The sequence below is a fragment of the Schistocerca cancellata genome, chromosome 1 (assembly GCF_023864275.1).
Source record: "Schistocerca cancellata isolate TAMUIC-IGC-003103 chromosome 1, iqSchCanc2.1, whole genome shotgun sequence".
In the NCBI taxonomy this organism is placed as follows: Eukaryota; Metazoa; Arthropoda; class Insecta; order Orthoptera; family Acrididae; genus Schistocerca; species Schistocerca cancellata.
The window spans coordinates 419,805,455-419,818,311 of NC_064626.1; the positions used below are offsets into that span (position 1 = coordinate 419,805,455).

Genomic DNA, 12,857 nt, shown 5'->3' on the forward strand with positions numbered 1-12,857 from the left:
ACCAAACTTTGTATTGCAGAACAGAACAGTCATTCCTCAACGATTGGGCCAATATGAAGACTGTTACATTTATGTAGGTTTAACCGCTAAAGCCACAAATAAATTTCCATTTCATGATAATATTTACAGTCAAAGACTAAAGCGAGAAATTGCCATCATCATACTGATTTAAAAAGCACTTTTCAGTACTGACTGTTCTGCAGTAATCCAGACAGTAGCAAACTCACACTCTCAGTTTCAATATTTTTTTACTCCATTTTGGCACTTAAAATGATGGTGTGTTACTCTATTACAAATAACTGGTAAGAGATTGCAGAATGCTAGAATGAAATTCCTGTCGCACTGTTAAGGAACATTTTGCCAGTTTGGAAAGCATTGGTTTGTTTTCGGCATGACACTAACTTTCCCTGCACGTAAACAAATGCTTTTAGAACTGTGTTGTCGGACAAACGGGAGCAGAATGAAAGGCTGAAAGCAGTTCCACCTATTGGCAGTTCCTGAAGCTTATACGTGATGCTGGGTGAAGCGACATCATGCAAGAAAAGAGGAATAGCTTTCAACTTTCGTGAATTATGCATGACAAGACAGTGTGCAAATACGTTGTTTCCACACGTCAGGTGACTTATACAAGTGATGGTAGAGGGATGTTCTTGTAAGAATTTCATACCTGTGGAAACCTGGCTTTATACTGTCTGTGTGCAGTATCGATACAGTTCTTGCCGATCTCTCATGTCTCTGGGCTTCAGTTTTCGCTGGTGTGTTCATATAAAATGGATTCAAATTAGGAAGAAACATCATACCAGAACCAGAAAATTAAGATAATCTTTAAAAAATATATTTTTAAGAACGAAACTGCGAATTTTTTCGCTATCTCTTCTAATTTTTCAATCAAATTCTTTCCTTTTGCTTGTAATAACGTAGACCGATTACCACAGCAGCAGTGGGTCGATCATCCAACATTTCATATCAGATTTAAAAGTATAAAAACTCTGTAAAAATCAAGTTTATAAATGTAGTAGAGGGAAAGTAATTTACTTCTCTCATGTCGTACTGTTAAGACTGCTGTCTCCTTGCTTCAATTGATCTGTCGTCATTTATTACAAATATTAACGAAAGAAATAACGAAACTAAACATTTTATACTAAATCACGAACAAAAACAATGGATATTAAAAACGAAAACCATGATGAATCGAAATATGGAGTACTGCTCACGGCTGTGTAATGGGATTCGTGAGGAGATGAGCTGGTGAGTGACATGATCAGCAACGGACGGATGAGTCAGCCGTCAAAACATTCCTCCAGAGAAATCTTGACGGTTCCATGACGTGACGTGACGGCTAGTGTGGATGCCGCCATTTGAAATACATTGCTGAATGTGACTTTTCATACTTTCCCGACGGGTCTGTTGCAAATACGCTTCTCTGGTTTGCCGCCGGATCGATTAGTGTAAAAATTGCACCATATTTCATCGGTGCACAATAGCATACGGTGGCAAGCATATTTGCATATTGCTGAATGTTTTGAGGGGACGGAACGTAACATGACGTGATGTGACGTGACGGCCGGCGTGGATTGCCGTTTACTCACATGCCTATCTTAATTTCTATCACCCTGGAACCACAGTACTAGTTGCGTTTCTTTTCTAAAAGTTGTAATTTGTTTACTTTTTACCTCACAAAATTCGAATGGTTTACGTAATTGTCTTGTGAAGGCTAGACGTAACCAATGTCATATCTTCGCTGAAATTGTTTGGATTGGTGTAATCAGGAGTTCGAATACAATACAAAAGAAGATTCTGTTTAACTCATGTTTGACGTTGCAAATTAGAAGTGATTGCATTTTAGGTCTATTTGTGATTTGTTAGCGAACCGTTATACACAGGTTTGTGGTTGCGTAAGAAATTTTTATATATATTTTTTTGTGGAATTAGTGGATAACATGTAGCCCTCTGTTGATCGGTTCATAGTACTATGTTTCCAAGCGGTCAATCTGTTTACCCGGACCACGGTCTCTACTGTCTATAAAACGAACGGCTGGTAGAACATAATAACATATAGCAATTTAAGTGGCACAACCGTTGAAAAGCCGGCCGAGGTGGCCGAGCGGTTCTAGGCGCTACAGTCTGGAATCGCGCGACCGCTACGGTAGCAGGTTCGAATCCTGCCTCGGGCATGGATGTGGGTGATGTCCTTAGGTTAGTCAGGTTTAAGTAGCTGTAAGTTTTAGGGGACTGATGACCTTAGAAGTTAAGTCCCATAGTGCTCAGAACCATTTGAACCACTGTTGAAAATCTCATTAGCATCCTGCGAAATACCTTTCCTAATTATTACAACTTTACAGCGGAAAAGCTTGAATCAAAGTGGCTCAATAGCAGTTAATGTTGACTTCGAGCTTAGAGATAAAGTAATGGCTAACACAATGTGGCCTCATTCCGGAGAACGGCCCAATGTTCCTGTGGAATAGACTGTTCTGTAACGAACAGGCACCAGAGCCTTTAAGCTTAAAGGCAGTAAGCTGCGTAACTGAAAGACCAGGAATTCTGATATTCGCAGGTAATACGAATATTTCATCAAAGCGTTCAGTGTGCTTCAAAGACCGAGAAGATACAAGTCTTACTTGCTGCAGAGGTACCAGATATATTCATACTGACTGACCTGGGATGACTGAAAAATGAAATAAAATAAGTTATAATGGAATGTCATATTTTTGAAGAACTGAACATAAAAGTGGTATGGTAGAAGTGTGTGTGGATAGCAGTATAAGTAATGTGTTTCATGACCAATCACAAACTGTAGAGAAAATATGTTTTGAAGCAACAGCAGTTCAAACAAATTATCATAAGGACGAATGTCTAATGTTGGGTATATATTGCTCTCCAAGCTCTAGGATAAAAGATTTACTAATTGAACTTGATGTACCCACTTGCGAAATCTGTTAAAGAATTCCCATGTTTAATAGTGGCTGGTGATCTCTAATTATACGTACTTTGAAACAGAGCATCTGTACAAAAAGTGTTCATGATGATGTAAATACATGTAACATAAAGCTGCTTGTGAATGGCCCAACTAGAAACATTGAAACATCATACAATAGGATATCATGTTTTTACAAATATATCTTTAAATAAACTGAAAGTACACACAATGGAAGATCTAGGATGGAATAATGACAGTCGAATGAAAGGAATAGTTACTACTCACCGTACAATGGAGATGCTAAATCACAGACAGGCACAACAAAAAGAATGTCAAACAAAGCTTTCAGCCAATTAAGCAGAGACTGTGTGTGTGTGTTTGTTTTTTTATGAAGGCCTGTTTGGCCAAAGCTTGCTATTGTGCCTATCTGTGACTCAGAATCTCTGCTATATGATGAGTAGCAGCTATCCTTTTCGTAATATTGTCAAATCCTAGATATAGTAAGACAGGTACCATGAATGCTAGAGAAGATTTGAAAGATATAGCAAATGTGATAGTGAAGTAGACTGTGAAATGAAATCTGCAGATATCAGGAGAAAGAATATAACAAGATAAGGCAAACAAAATTGAGATTATATCAGCGTCAAACTGGTAGATTCATCAAATATTTCTAAGAGTGTCTGGTCACACACAAATACAATCAAGAATGCATCAGATAAGACAAACTGTGAACATAATACTTACAACACAAAGGAAAGGAATGATTCACATGAGGTATGTTCCACTGTAAACCAGTATTGTGTAAATTAGTTCAGAAGCTAATGAAACAAAATTAAGCATTTGCTAAAATGGTTATAGTTTCACCAGAAATAACAGAATTTCTATTCCTATTTGGAACAGATGAAACAGAAGGTACTGCCAGATAGTGGAAAAACGAAGACACAGATGGCATAGATAGAATATCTGCATAAAATAATCATACACTGCTCATGGTACCTAGTTAAGTCTCTGACATTACTAGTAAACTTGGTGATGGAGAAGGGGCCATTCCCTACATGTCTGTAAAAGAGTAAATTTACAAAGTCAGTCATACCAGGGATCCTAGAAACTAAACCTATAATAATTATATCCACTTGCTCAGAAATTGTAGAAATAGTTATAAGACTATAGTAATAAAATTCGTACAAAAACAAAGTATCCTGGATGAAACATAGCATTGATTTAGGAAAGACAAGTATACAAAAGCAGCACTGGCACGTTTCATGACACGCATAGTCAGAGCTTTGGAAAACAAAAAGAATTTTTAGTGCCTTTCTTCATCTCTCAAAAGTCTGTGGTTGTGTTTGCCATTCTATTCTGTTAGACAAACTGTGTAGATATGGTATCAGGGGAAATGCTGCCAGTCTAACAAAATCATTTATAAAAAACGGTGAACAAAGTGTAGAAATAAGTACAATATAACCCATAAGATTGAAACTTTTCAATCTAATTTTCACATGGTGAAGTATGTGATAGCACAAGGCTCAGTACTCGATCCCCAAATAATTTTTATATTGTATGTAAACGACGTGGCGGCATAAGTAAAAGAAAATGTGATCATGTGTGCAGATGATACATCCCTCATTTTAAGTAGTAACTCAATAAATGATTTAGAAACAGGGACTACTGTGGCCATAGAAAGGGCAAATGAATATTTCAGTGAAAACAATCTGTTTGTAAATGAAAAGAAAATAGTCCAATGGAAATACTTGCAAAGAAAACAAAAAAATGAAGAGAGACTAAATATAAGACTTAGGGGCACAATGCTAACAGGAGGTGACAGTTGCAAGTTCCTATGATGGACAGTGGACAGACTTATGATTAGGGAAAGTCATATAGAAAAGATCAGCTCAAAAATAAGGAGCAATGTATTTTTAACGAAGGAAATGTGCCACACAGTTGATATAGATACACTGTAGACCAAATTCACCCAAATTTATCATACTGTATAATAATATACTATGTGATAAAAAGTATCTGGACAACCCCAAAAAACATACGTTTTTCATATTAGGTGCGTTGTGCTGCCAAGTACTCCATATCAGTGACCTCAGTAGCCATTAAGACATTGTCAGACAGCAGAATGGGGCGCTCTGCGGAAGTCACGGACTTCGAACGTGGTCAGGTTATTGGGTGTCATTTGTGTCAGACGTCTGCACGCAAGATTTCCGCACTCCTGAACATCCCTCGGTCCACTGTTTCCAATGTGATAGTGAAATGGAAATGTGAAGGGATATGTACAGCACAAAAGCATACAAGCTGACCTCCTCTGTTGACTGACAGACTGCTGACAGTTGAAGAGGGTCGTAATGTGTAACAGGCAAACATTTATCCAGACCATCTCACAGGAATTCCAAACTGCATTAGGATCCACTGCAAGTATTATGACAATTAGGTGGGAGGTGCGAAAACTTGGATTTTATGGTCTAGCGGCTTCTCATAAGCCAAACATCACGCCGGTAAATGCCAAACAACGCCTCGCTTGGTGTAAGGAGCATAAACAGTGGACAATTGAACAGTGAAAAAATGTTGTGTGTGGTGATGAATCACGGTAAAATTCAAAGGCGGTGGTGTTATGGTGTGGTCGTGTTTTTCATGGAGGAGGCTTACAACCCCTGTTGTTTTGCGTGGCACTATCACAGCACAGGCCTACATTGATGTTTTAAGCACCTTCTTGCTTCCCACTGTTGAAGAGCAATTAGGGAATGGCAATTGCATCTTTCAACACAATCAAGCACCTGTTCATAATGCATGGCCTGTGGCAGAGTGGTTACACGACAATAACATTCCTGTAATGGACTGGCCTGCACCGAGTCCTGACCAGAATCCTATAGAAAACCTTTGGGATGTTTTGGAACACAGACTTCGTACCAGGCCTCACCAGCCGACATCAATACCTCTCCTCAGTGCAGCACTCCGTGAAGAATGGGCTGCCATTCCCCAAGAAATCTTCAGTGCCTGATTGAATGTATGCGCGTGAGAGTGGAAGCTGTCATCAAGGCTAAGGGTAGGCCAACACCATATTGAAATCCAGCATTACCAATGTAGGGTGCCACGAACTTGTAAGCCATTTTCTGCCAGGTGTCCGGATACTTTTGGTCACATAATGTGTGTGGTGTAGGGCAGTAAATGTGTGTATGAGCAGACTGCATAAAAAAAGGGGGGGGGGGGGAGGAGAGATGTTATCATATGTATGGGAAGGCAACATCTCCAGAACTGTGCTTCATACACCTGTGTGAGTGAAAAGTAATTGCATGAATGAAACATATTTACTCTTCCTTTGATCACTGTTTGGAACTTTACTCAGCGCAATACTACTACACAGAAGTGTACATGAAAAGACAGTTGGATATTATAACAATATTATTAGAAGGAAAGTTGCTACTCACTATAAGCAGAGATGCTGAGTCACAGCCTTCATCAACAATAGATACACACACTCATGCAATCGCAATACACGCGCATGACTACAGTCTCAGGCAACTGAAACTGCCCTGCGAGCAGTAGCACCAGTGCGCGATGGGAGTGGCAACTGAGTGGGGGTAATGAGGGGGCTGGGGTGGGGAAGGATAGTATGGTAGGGGTGGCGGACAGTGAAGCGCTGCAGGTTAGATTGTGGGCATAGGAGAGGTGGGGGGGGGGGGGGGGCAGCAATAAAGGAGAGAAATAAAAAGACTGGGTGTGGTGGTGGAATGATGACTGTAGGGCTGGAATGGGAACAAGGAAGGGGCTGGATGGGTAAGGACAGTGACTCGTCGTTGTGGCTATCTGCAACTCAGCATCTCTGGTATATGGTGAGTAGCAACATTCCTTCTCATAATATTGCTACATTCCGTCCTGGATTTTCCACAGATGGATCCTGAACGTAGGTTAATGTTATTGCAGTTTGATTTCCATGCAGAAATAAACAAAGCAACACAAGAAATCCTTTGCTTGGCCTATACAAATTAAGTAATATATTCAGCCTGACAGTCTTCATTAAATCAAGTGTAGATGATTGATCACTGTCATCTTCAGTTGTGAATGTAAAAGTAACATAATCAGCATGTTCATGTTGTGTATTAAACTTACTTGGTTTTTAATACTTTGCTTCAGGTTTTGGAATGAATAGCATTGGAGAAACTTGTAATGATTTAAAGAAGGAGTATGATGCCTGCTTCTTGACATGGTTCTCAGAGAAGTTTTTAAAGGGTGAAACAAATGATGACATGTGTGCCCCATATTTCAAAGTGTATCAGGAATGTGTGAAGGTACAGTAGCTTCATGTGCCTATGATTATAGTATAGATGTATCTTTGTATAATTAAATGTTGCTGAGCATTTGTCTTGCTATGGTGGTATGTGAGGACTTGTCATTCCAGGGTCAGAGGCTGTATGTAATTACTTGCATGGGCATTCTTAATCTCCTTGGTGTGTCAACCACTGCTCAAAGTACATTGGGTGTGCAGTTGCTAACACGGGATTCAGTGCCAAACTAAGCCGATAACACTCAACCATGTTGAAAATATTGTAATTATTATTTTTTTCTATTGATTACACTTTCAACAGCTGTTGGCTGTCTGAAAACTTGATGTTTTCAAAATAAATCAAATCTTTCTTTTTGATGCTGTGCTCTTCCGTCAGGTTTTGTGTCCCAGCTACACGTGTCAAGTATGTGTGACATAGCACTGCAAGATAAGGTACTGTTTCCCAGATGCTGTATTGGTGGCCACATTCACATGTGCTGCAATATGTTCCTGGTAGTGGGTACCTTGCTGAGTCAAGTGTAACTTTCATCTTTGATGGTGGTTGGAACAGAATTTTACTGTAGTATTTTTCCAGCAACCTTATGATATTACCTTGACTTTTGCAGAAGATGGTTCTGTCTTGAATATGTGAGTGAAGATGGGTGTGTCCATGTCATGTATCTTTTACACCCTGATTCGTAATGGTGCACCCAGGAATTGTTTTGTATAAAAGTTTGATTGAGAAATTAATCTCATGGCCCAATTTCTCTTACTAAACCTGTAGTACAGTGGTTACAGCAGAGGAAAAGCACCCAGATGTATTTCCTTGGTTTTTCCAAGATCAATCTTGACCTATTGAAGTTTATGCTTCATCTCTAATGAATCATTGTCAAAGGGGCATTAAACACTACCTTCCTTCCATCCTCAAAGTACTCCTCAGAAGTGACGCTTTTCATTAATTGGCTTCTTATTTTGATTTGGTTTTGTGTGTAGTGAGATGTGTGCAGGTAACTAAAAAATTAATTTCTGATTGGATGGTAATACCTGTATATAAATGCATTGTTCCTTGGTGTCAGGCACAGTATATAGTTAACTATTGTTATCAGCAGTTAATTTTGTGTTACCCAGATTTTCTTCTTTTCAGAAAGCAATTAAGGATCATAATATAGATCTGAAGGAGATTGAAAAAAACCATCTTGGTTCTAATGAAGAACAGAAGGTTCCACCACCAAAAAATAGCTGACACATAATGAGGAGCCTCTGCAGTTTACTTTCTCCATGTTCTGTTCTGCAGTGGGTGCCACAGCGTAAGATACAATTTGGCTGTAGCAATGAGATTGCTGAGAGCCAGTGGCATAGTGATGTTACAGACGTTTGAGATATACAGGTTAAATTATAAGGAAGCTGTATTAATGTCTTTACCTTTCACTCCACATTGTTGTTGCAGTAAATATTGTGTAGAATGTTTTAGCATTTTTGATCATATACAAATATATGTTTAAAAAGGCAGCGAGTTGTACATGCAATCATGCCACAAAATACTCCATATTGTTTTCACTGTGATTGTTATGTAGAAGCAAACTCTAAACGTAATTATCACAAAGGATCTCCCAAAATAAATTCTTTTTGCAGTCAGCTTTGAGAGTTAATATCAGATACCTATAAAATTTGCTTCCGTCATATATAGTCGCTTTTGCTATTTTGTAAATAATAAAGGTGTATGTGCTATCATCAGTATCAGTTTTCCTAATAAGTTGATTTTTCTACCAAAGCAGCATCTGTGCACTTTTGGTCTGCTACAAAATTCTGTTTCATATATTTGTGTGCTAATACTGCAATACAGTTTTCCGTAGTCATTTCATATGTAAGAAATGGAAGTAGTATGATTAGGCTGAAGCTGTTCCTGGTAATGGAAATTTATTTATGATATGCAGATGTTTACTCATGTTGAGGAAATGGGACCATAAAGCTTTCTATTATGAACCACTGCACGTGCTGGATTGCATTCGGTAGCGTATCTTCTGCTTCGGCTGTATCTGTTTCTGACAGTCCTTTATTAATGTCAATTCTGTGGGCCACATTAATTCATGCAATTTTTCTTTTATTCTTTATTTTAAATGTATATAAAAACTGATGGTTCAGTAGAATTAGACAGTAATTCATTGTTACCTAGATGTGTAGTAATAGATTTATTTTTACAAATATAAATATGTAGATGTGTATTGCAAGTGCTTAAAAACTTTTTTTTTCCTTCTTCAGTGAACTGTGATATGTATATATGCTTTACACTTTCTTGGAACAGTTACACCAAAAAGAATAAAATAAATTAGCTAATTGTGTTGTGTGGACTTCCACTTTATTTATTGAAAGAAGACTTATTCATTAAATTGTTGAAAACTTTTTTCCACAGAAAGACCTTTATTTGTGCCCCTGTGATAACATTTCAAATTACCATGTAAGCTATATGTGTAGATAAAACAAATGTTCCTGCCCTACAGTTTTTATGCAGTAAAGCTGTAGTGTGATAATTAGGAGAATCATACCTCAAGAGTGTGACTCACTTTTTTAGTTTTTTTTTCCAAACTAATGTTAGACTTAGGATGTAAAATTTCAGAACCATACTGCCAAGTCAACATTTGAATTCTGCAGTTCAGCTACCAACACAGCCTATGAGTATAGAGATGGGCCAAACAGTTATTCTGTAGTAACTTATCACAGTTCCAGTTATTTTTAAGTTATTTATAACTATCAAGTTATTTTTAACTACTGAATACTCGGACAGGGTTACAGTTAAATAACAATGTAGGTGGAAACCATTAGTTTAGTTAATATAACTGTGGGTAGTGTGAAATGGCAGGAATGTATGAATCATGATAACTTTGGCTAATTAACTGTGGGTGCATTGTAGTTGATGTTTGAATAATTAGTGTTTCACATTATATGTATGTAGGGTATCTGTCACTATTAGAAATATTATCCTCACAGCTGCAACAGAAAGTACGCGGAACTTCGCCACAGCACTGTTTATGTAATACGTGAGCTGAATACTGTAGATTAAATTCAAAGTTTAATTTCTTGTGATATTCACTTAACAGAATAAGCGTACAGCCTTGTAATATGACAGAAAAATATAATTTGTAATTCGTTTACTCCTGTATAAGATATTCCTATTGGGGAAAGTATGAGTATGCTATTCTAAGTTTTGAGATTTGGAAAGCTGCTAGATTTCTCCAGCTACAGCATGTGCATAACATATGAAGACATGCAGATCGAAAAGGTTGAGTGTTAAATTTCAGGGATTAGTAGGAGACATACGTTCATTCTATTATGTCATAAGGCATCATATTTTGGGGTAACACAAACTAAGCAAAAGTTTTAGCATGTAACAAAGATACGTTGTTGTATAAATTCAAGAACATCGTATTCTAACCACTGCTTCCTAGTATATTTATTCCTTAATGAAATTTGTTGCAAGTACTTCCAACCAATAGCTCGATAAGTAATATCAATACTAGGAATAAGAACAACAATCTACATAAAGACCTAAAATCACTTACCTTGGTCCAGAAAGTGGTCTAATATTCAGGAATACATGTTTCCAATAAATTGTCAGCAACCAAGCACTGTTCGGAGAGTTTGAAAGACTTTGATAGGCAACTCCTACTATGTCAGTTTTGACAGCACTTGGTTACAACAGTTAAGATCAAGTATTCTGTATATGATAAATTTATTAAAAGTGTATAACTGTTTTATTCTGGGAACTTGAGTCAGGAACACAGTTACCAACTTCCAGGTTACCTGTAGAGGTAGCCTGTTAACTGCCAGAGGAAAATACCGACCTCCGGCAGTTATTTCGATAGTCGCTTGAATTCCTGATGTACTACTCGCCCCAAACTAAATTGACCTCTGACATTGTTTGTGCTGTAAGTAGTGAAGGTGCACAAAATAGTACATAGTTTTCTATCAACAGATGGCACAGTCTCATAGTTATTTCCATGGCGTATAGAACGCCCTTCAAATGGCCTATCCCTCTCCTTCGTAGCCAGGTCTCTGATGAGTTGACGTGAAAGCGTAGTACAATCTTCGGTCAACAGATGGCACAAGACACTGTTGGCAGTTATTTCAATACCTGCCAATATCAGAGAAGCAATTATCTCAATAACCAGTTATTTCTATTAGTTACGTTAATTTTTGCCACCTCTATTCGAGTACCAGTTGGAACTGAATTGTGTGTGGGGCATGTCTAGCCATTTAACAATTTTCTTTATGGACAACTTTCCCTGGAAATCTGCTTCATCATTGATTGGACAAAATGTATGCAGCTCCTGTGAAAGTTATTCATATGATGTAAACCTATTCTGATTTACCTCTATAAAGCCACCCAGCCTTGACACCTGCTGCTTCTCCTTACTGACTCAATAAATAAACCAATCTGTAATTTGTTCCCTGTTTGATTTTTTAATAGCATGCAGATAATACCATTTTACCATACGGAAAGGGGGGGGGGGAGTATTACCGTATACTTAGGTTAAAATAACTGACAGACTGCAGTGGCAGGGAGCAATATTGACAAGGCAGCACAGGACGCATGCAGTGCTATATAAAGAACTAAACTGGCTAGCAGCTCGTCTTTTCCATGACTCCCTGAAGTGTCAATCAGTAGGTATAGAACGTCATGGCTGCTTTTAGTCCAGCTTCCTAGTGTCGTATATAAGTAAACAAGATCTGCTGGCTACATGTCACATAGATCCTTGAGCTGGCATTGTTGCTGAGTTTGGACCAATCATTCTTGCTCTCAGGCTTAGCAACTTGCAATATTATTATTATTATTATTATTATTATTATTATTTTTTTTTTGAGGATACTACCTGACTCATGAAATGGCACCTAGTACACATGCACTCAGTACATGTAGCTGGGGGGGGGGGGGGGGGGGGCGCTTGTCAAACAAGTTGGGACTTCTATTTTATTCACAAATTGAGGAAATGGTGCAGATTGTGGCACACATTGAAGCAAACAATGCTTGCAGTCAGGGTTCAGAGATTATACATGGATCAAGCCATTGACTGTCTTGGACTGTGGAAATGACCAGTCTTGCTTGAACTTTCAACAAAGGTCACAATCTGCAGTATTGTTCTCAGAACTGATTGTGCTACAAACCCTCTCACCCCTCATCATTCTGATTTGAATGAGTAGCTAGGAGTGTAAACTTTGAAATTTCGTGGCATGCTGGACTGCAACTTGCACAAAGGGCTAACAAATGTATTCTCCCTAAATACGTCAGGGGTATATTACTCACCTCAGAATGCTACCTTTGTATGGGGATGCACACACAGAGGTTTTTGGATTATCTGACGCCGCATACAGTACAGATAGTTATTACAGCTATAGTGTAACACTGAAGTGTTACTAACACACAAAAAAGTGGGCTTAATAACAAGTTACCCAGTTGGAAGATGCCGATGTCTGGGAAAATATCAAAGCATGGAGGGGATCCACAGTAAAGTTCACATAGTCCACAGCTGTCACAGTGCCTTAGTTTACCACCATGAGTCCTGCAGGATGCCCAGGTGAATGGCCTTCAGAGCATAATGTTATACCCATCTACCGTTAACTGTGGCATACTGTATATTTCAAGGAGCCATTTACCTGGACAATGGGGTATTCAGACCATCA

At 38.3% G+C, this 12,857-nt stretch overlaps 1 protein-coding gene across 2 annotated transcripts; it reads left to right on the forward strand.

The window, feature by feature from the left end:
* Positions 1-1,729: 1,729 nt before the first annotated feature.
* On the forward strand, positions 1,730-9,529 carry LOC126175938 (TP53-regulated inhibitor of apoptosis 1-like). 2 transcript variants are annotated; one of them, XM_049923025.1, is made up of 3 exons: positions 1,730-1,883; positions 7,052-7,206; positions 8,326-9,529. In XM_049923025.1, exons 2-3 carry the CDS (start codon positions 7,060-7,062, stop codon positions 8,422-8,424), a joined length of 246 nt encoding a protein of 81 aa, XP_049778982.1. In that variant the 5' UTR covers positions 1,730-1,883; positions 7,052-7,059; the 3' UTR covers positions 8,425-9,529. The 2 variants fall into 2 exon arrangements, with proteins under 2 accessions (XP_049778982.1, XP_049778975.1); XM_049923018.1 differs by lacking the exon at positions 1,730-1,883 and adding an exon at positions 2,054-2,196.
* The last annotated feature ends 3,328 nt before the right edge of the window (positions 9,530-12,857 follow it).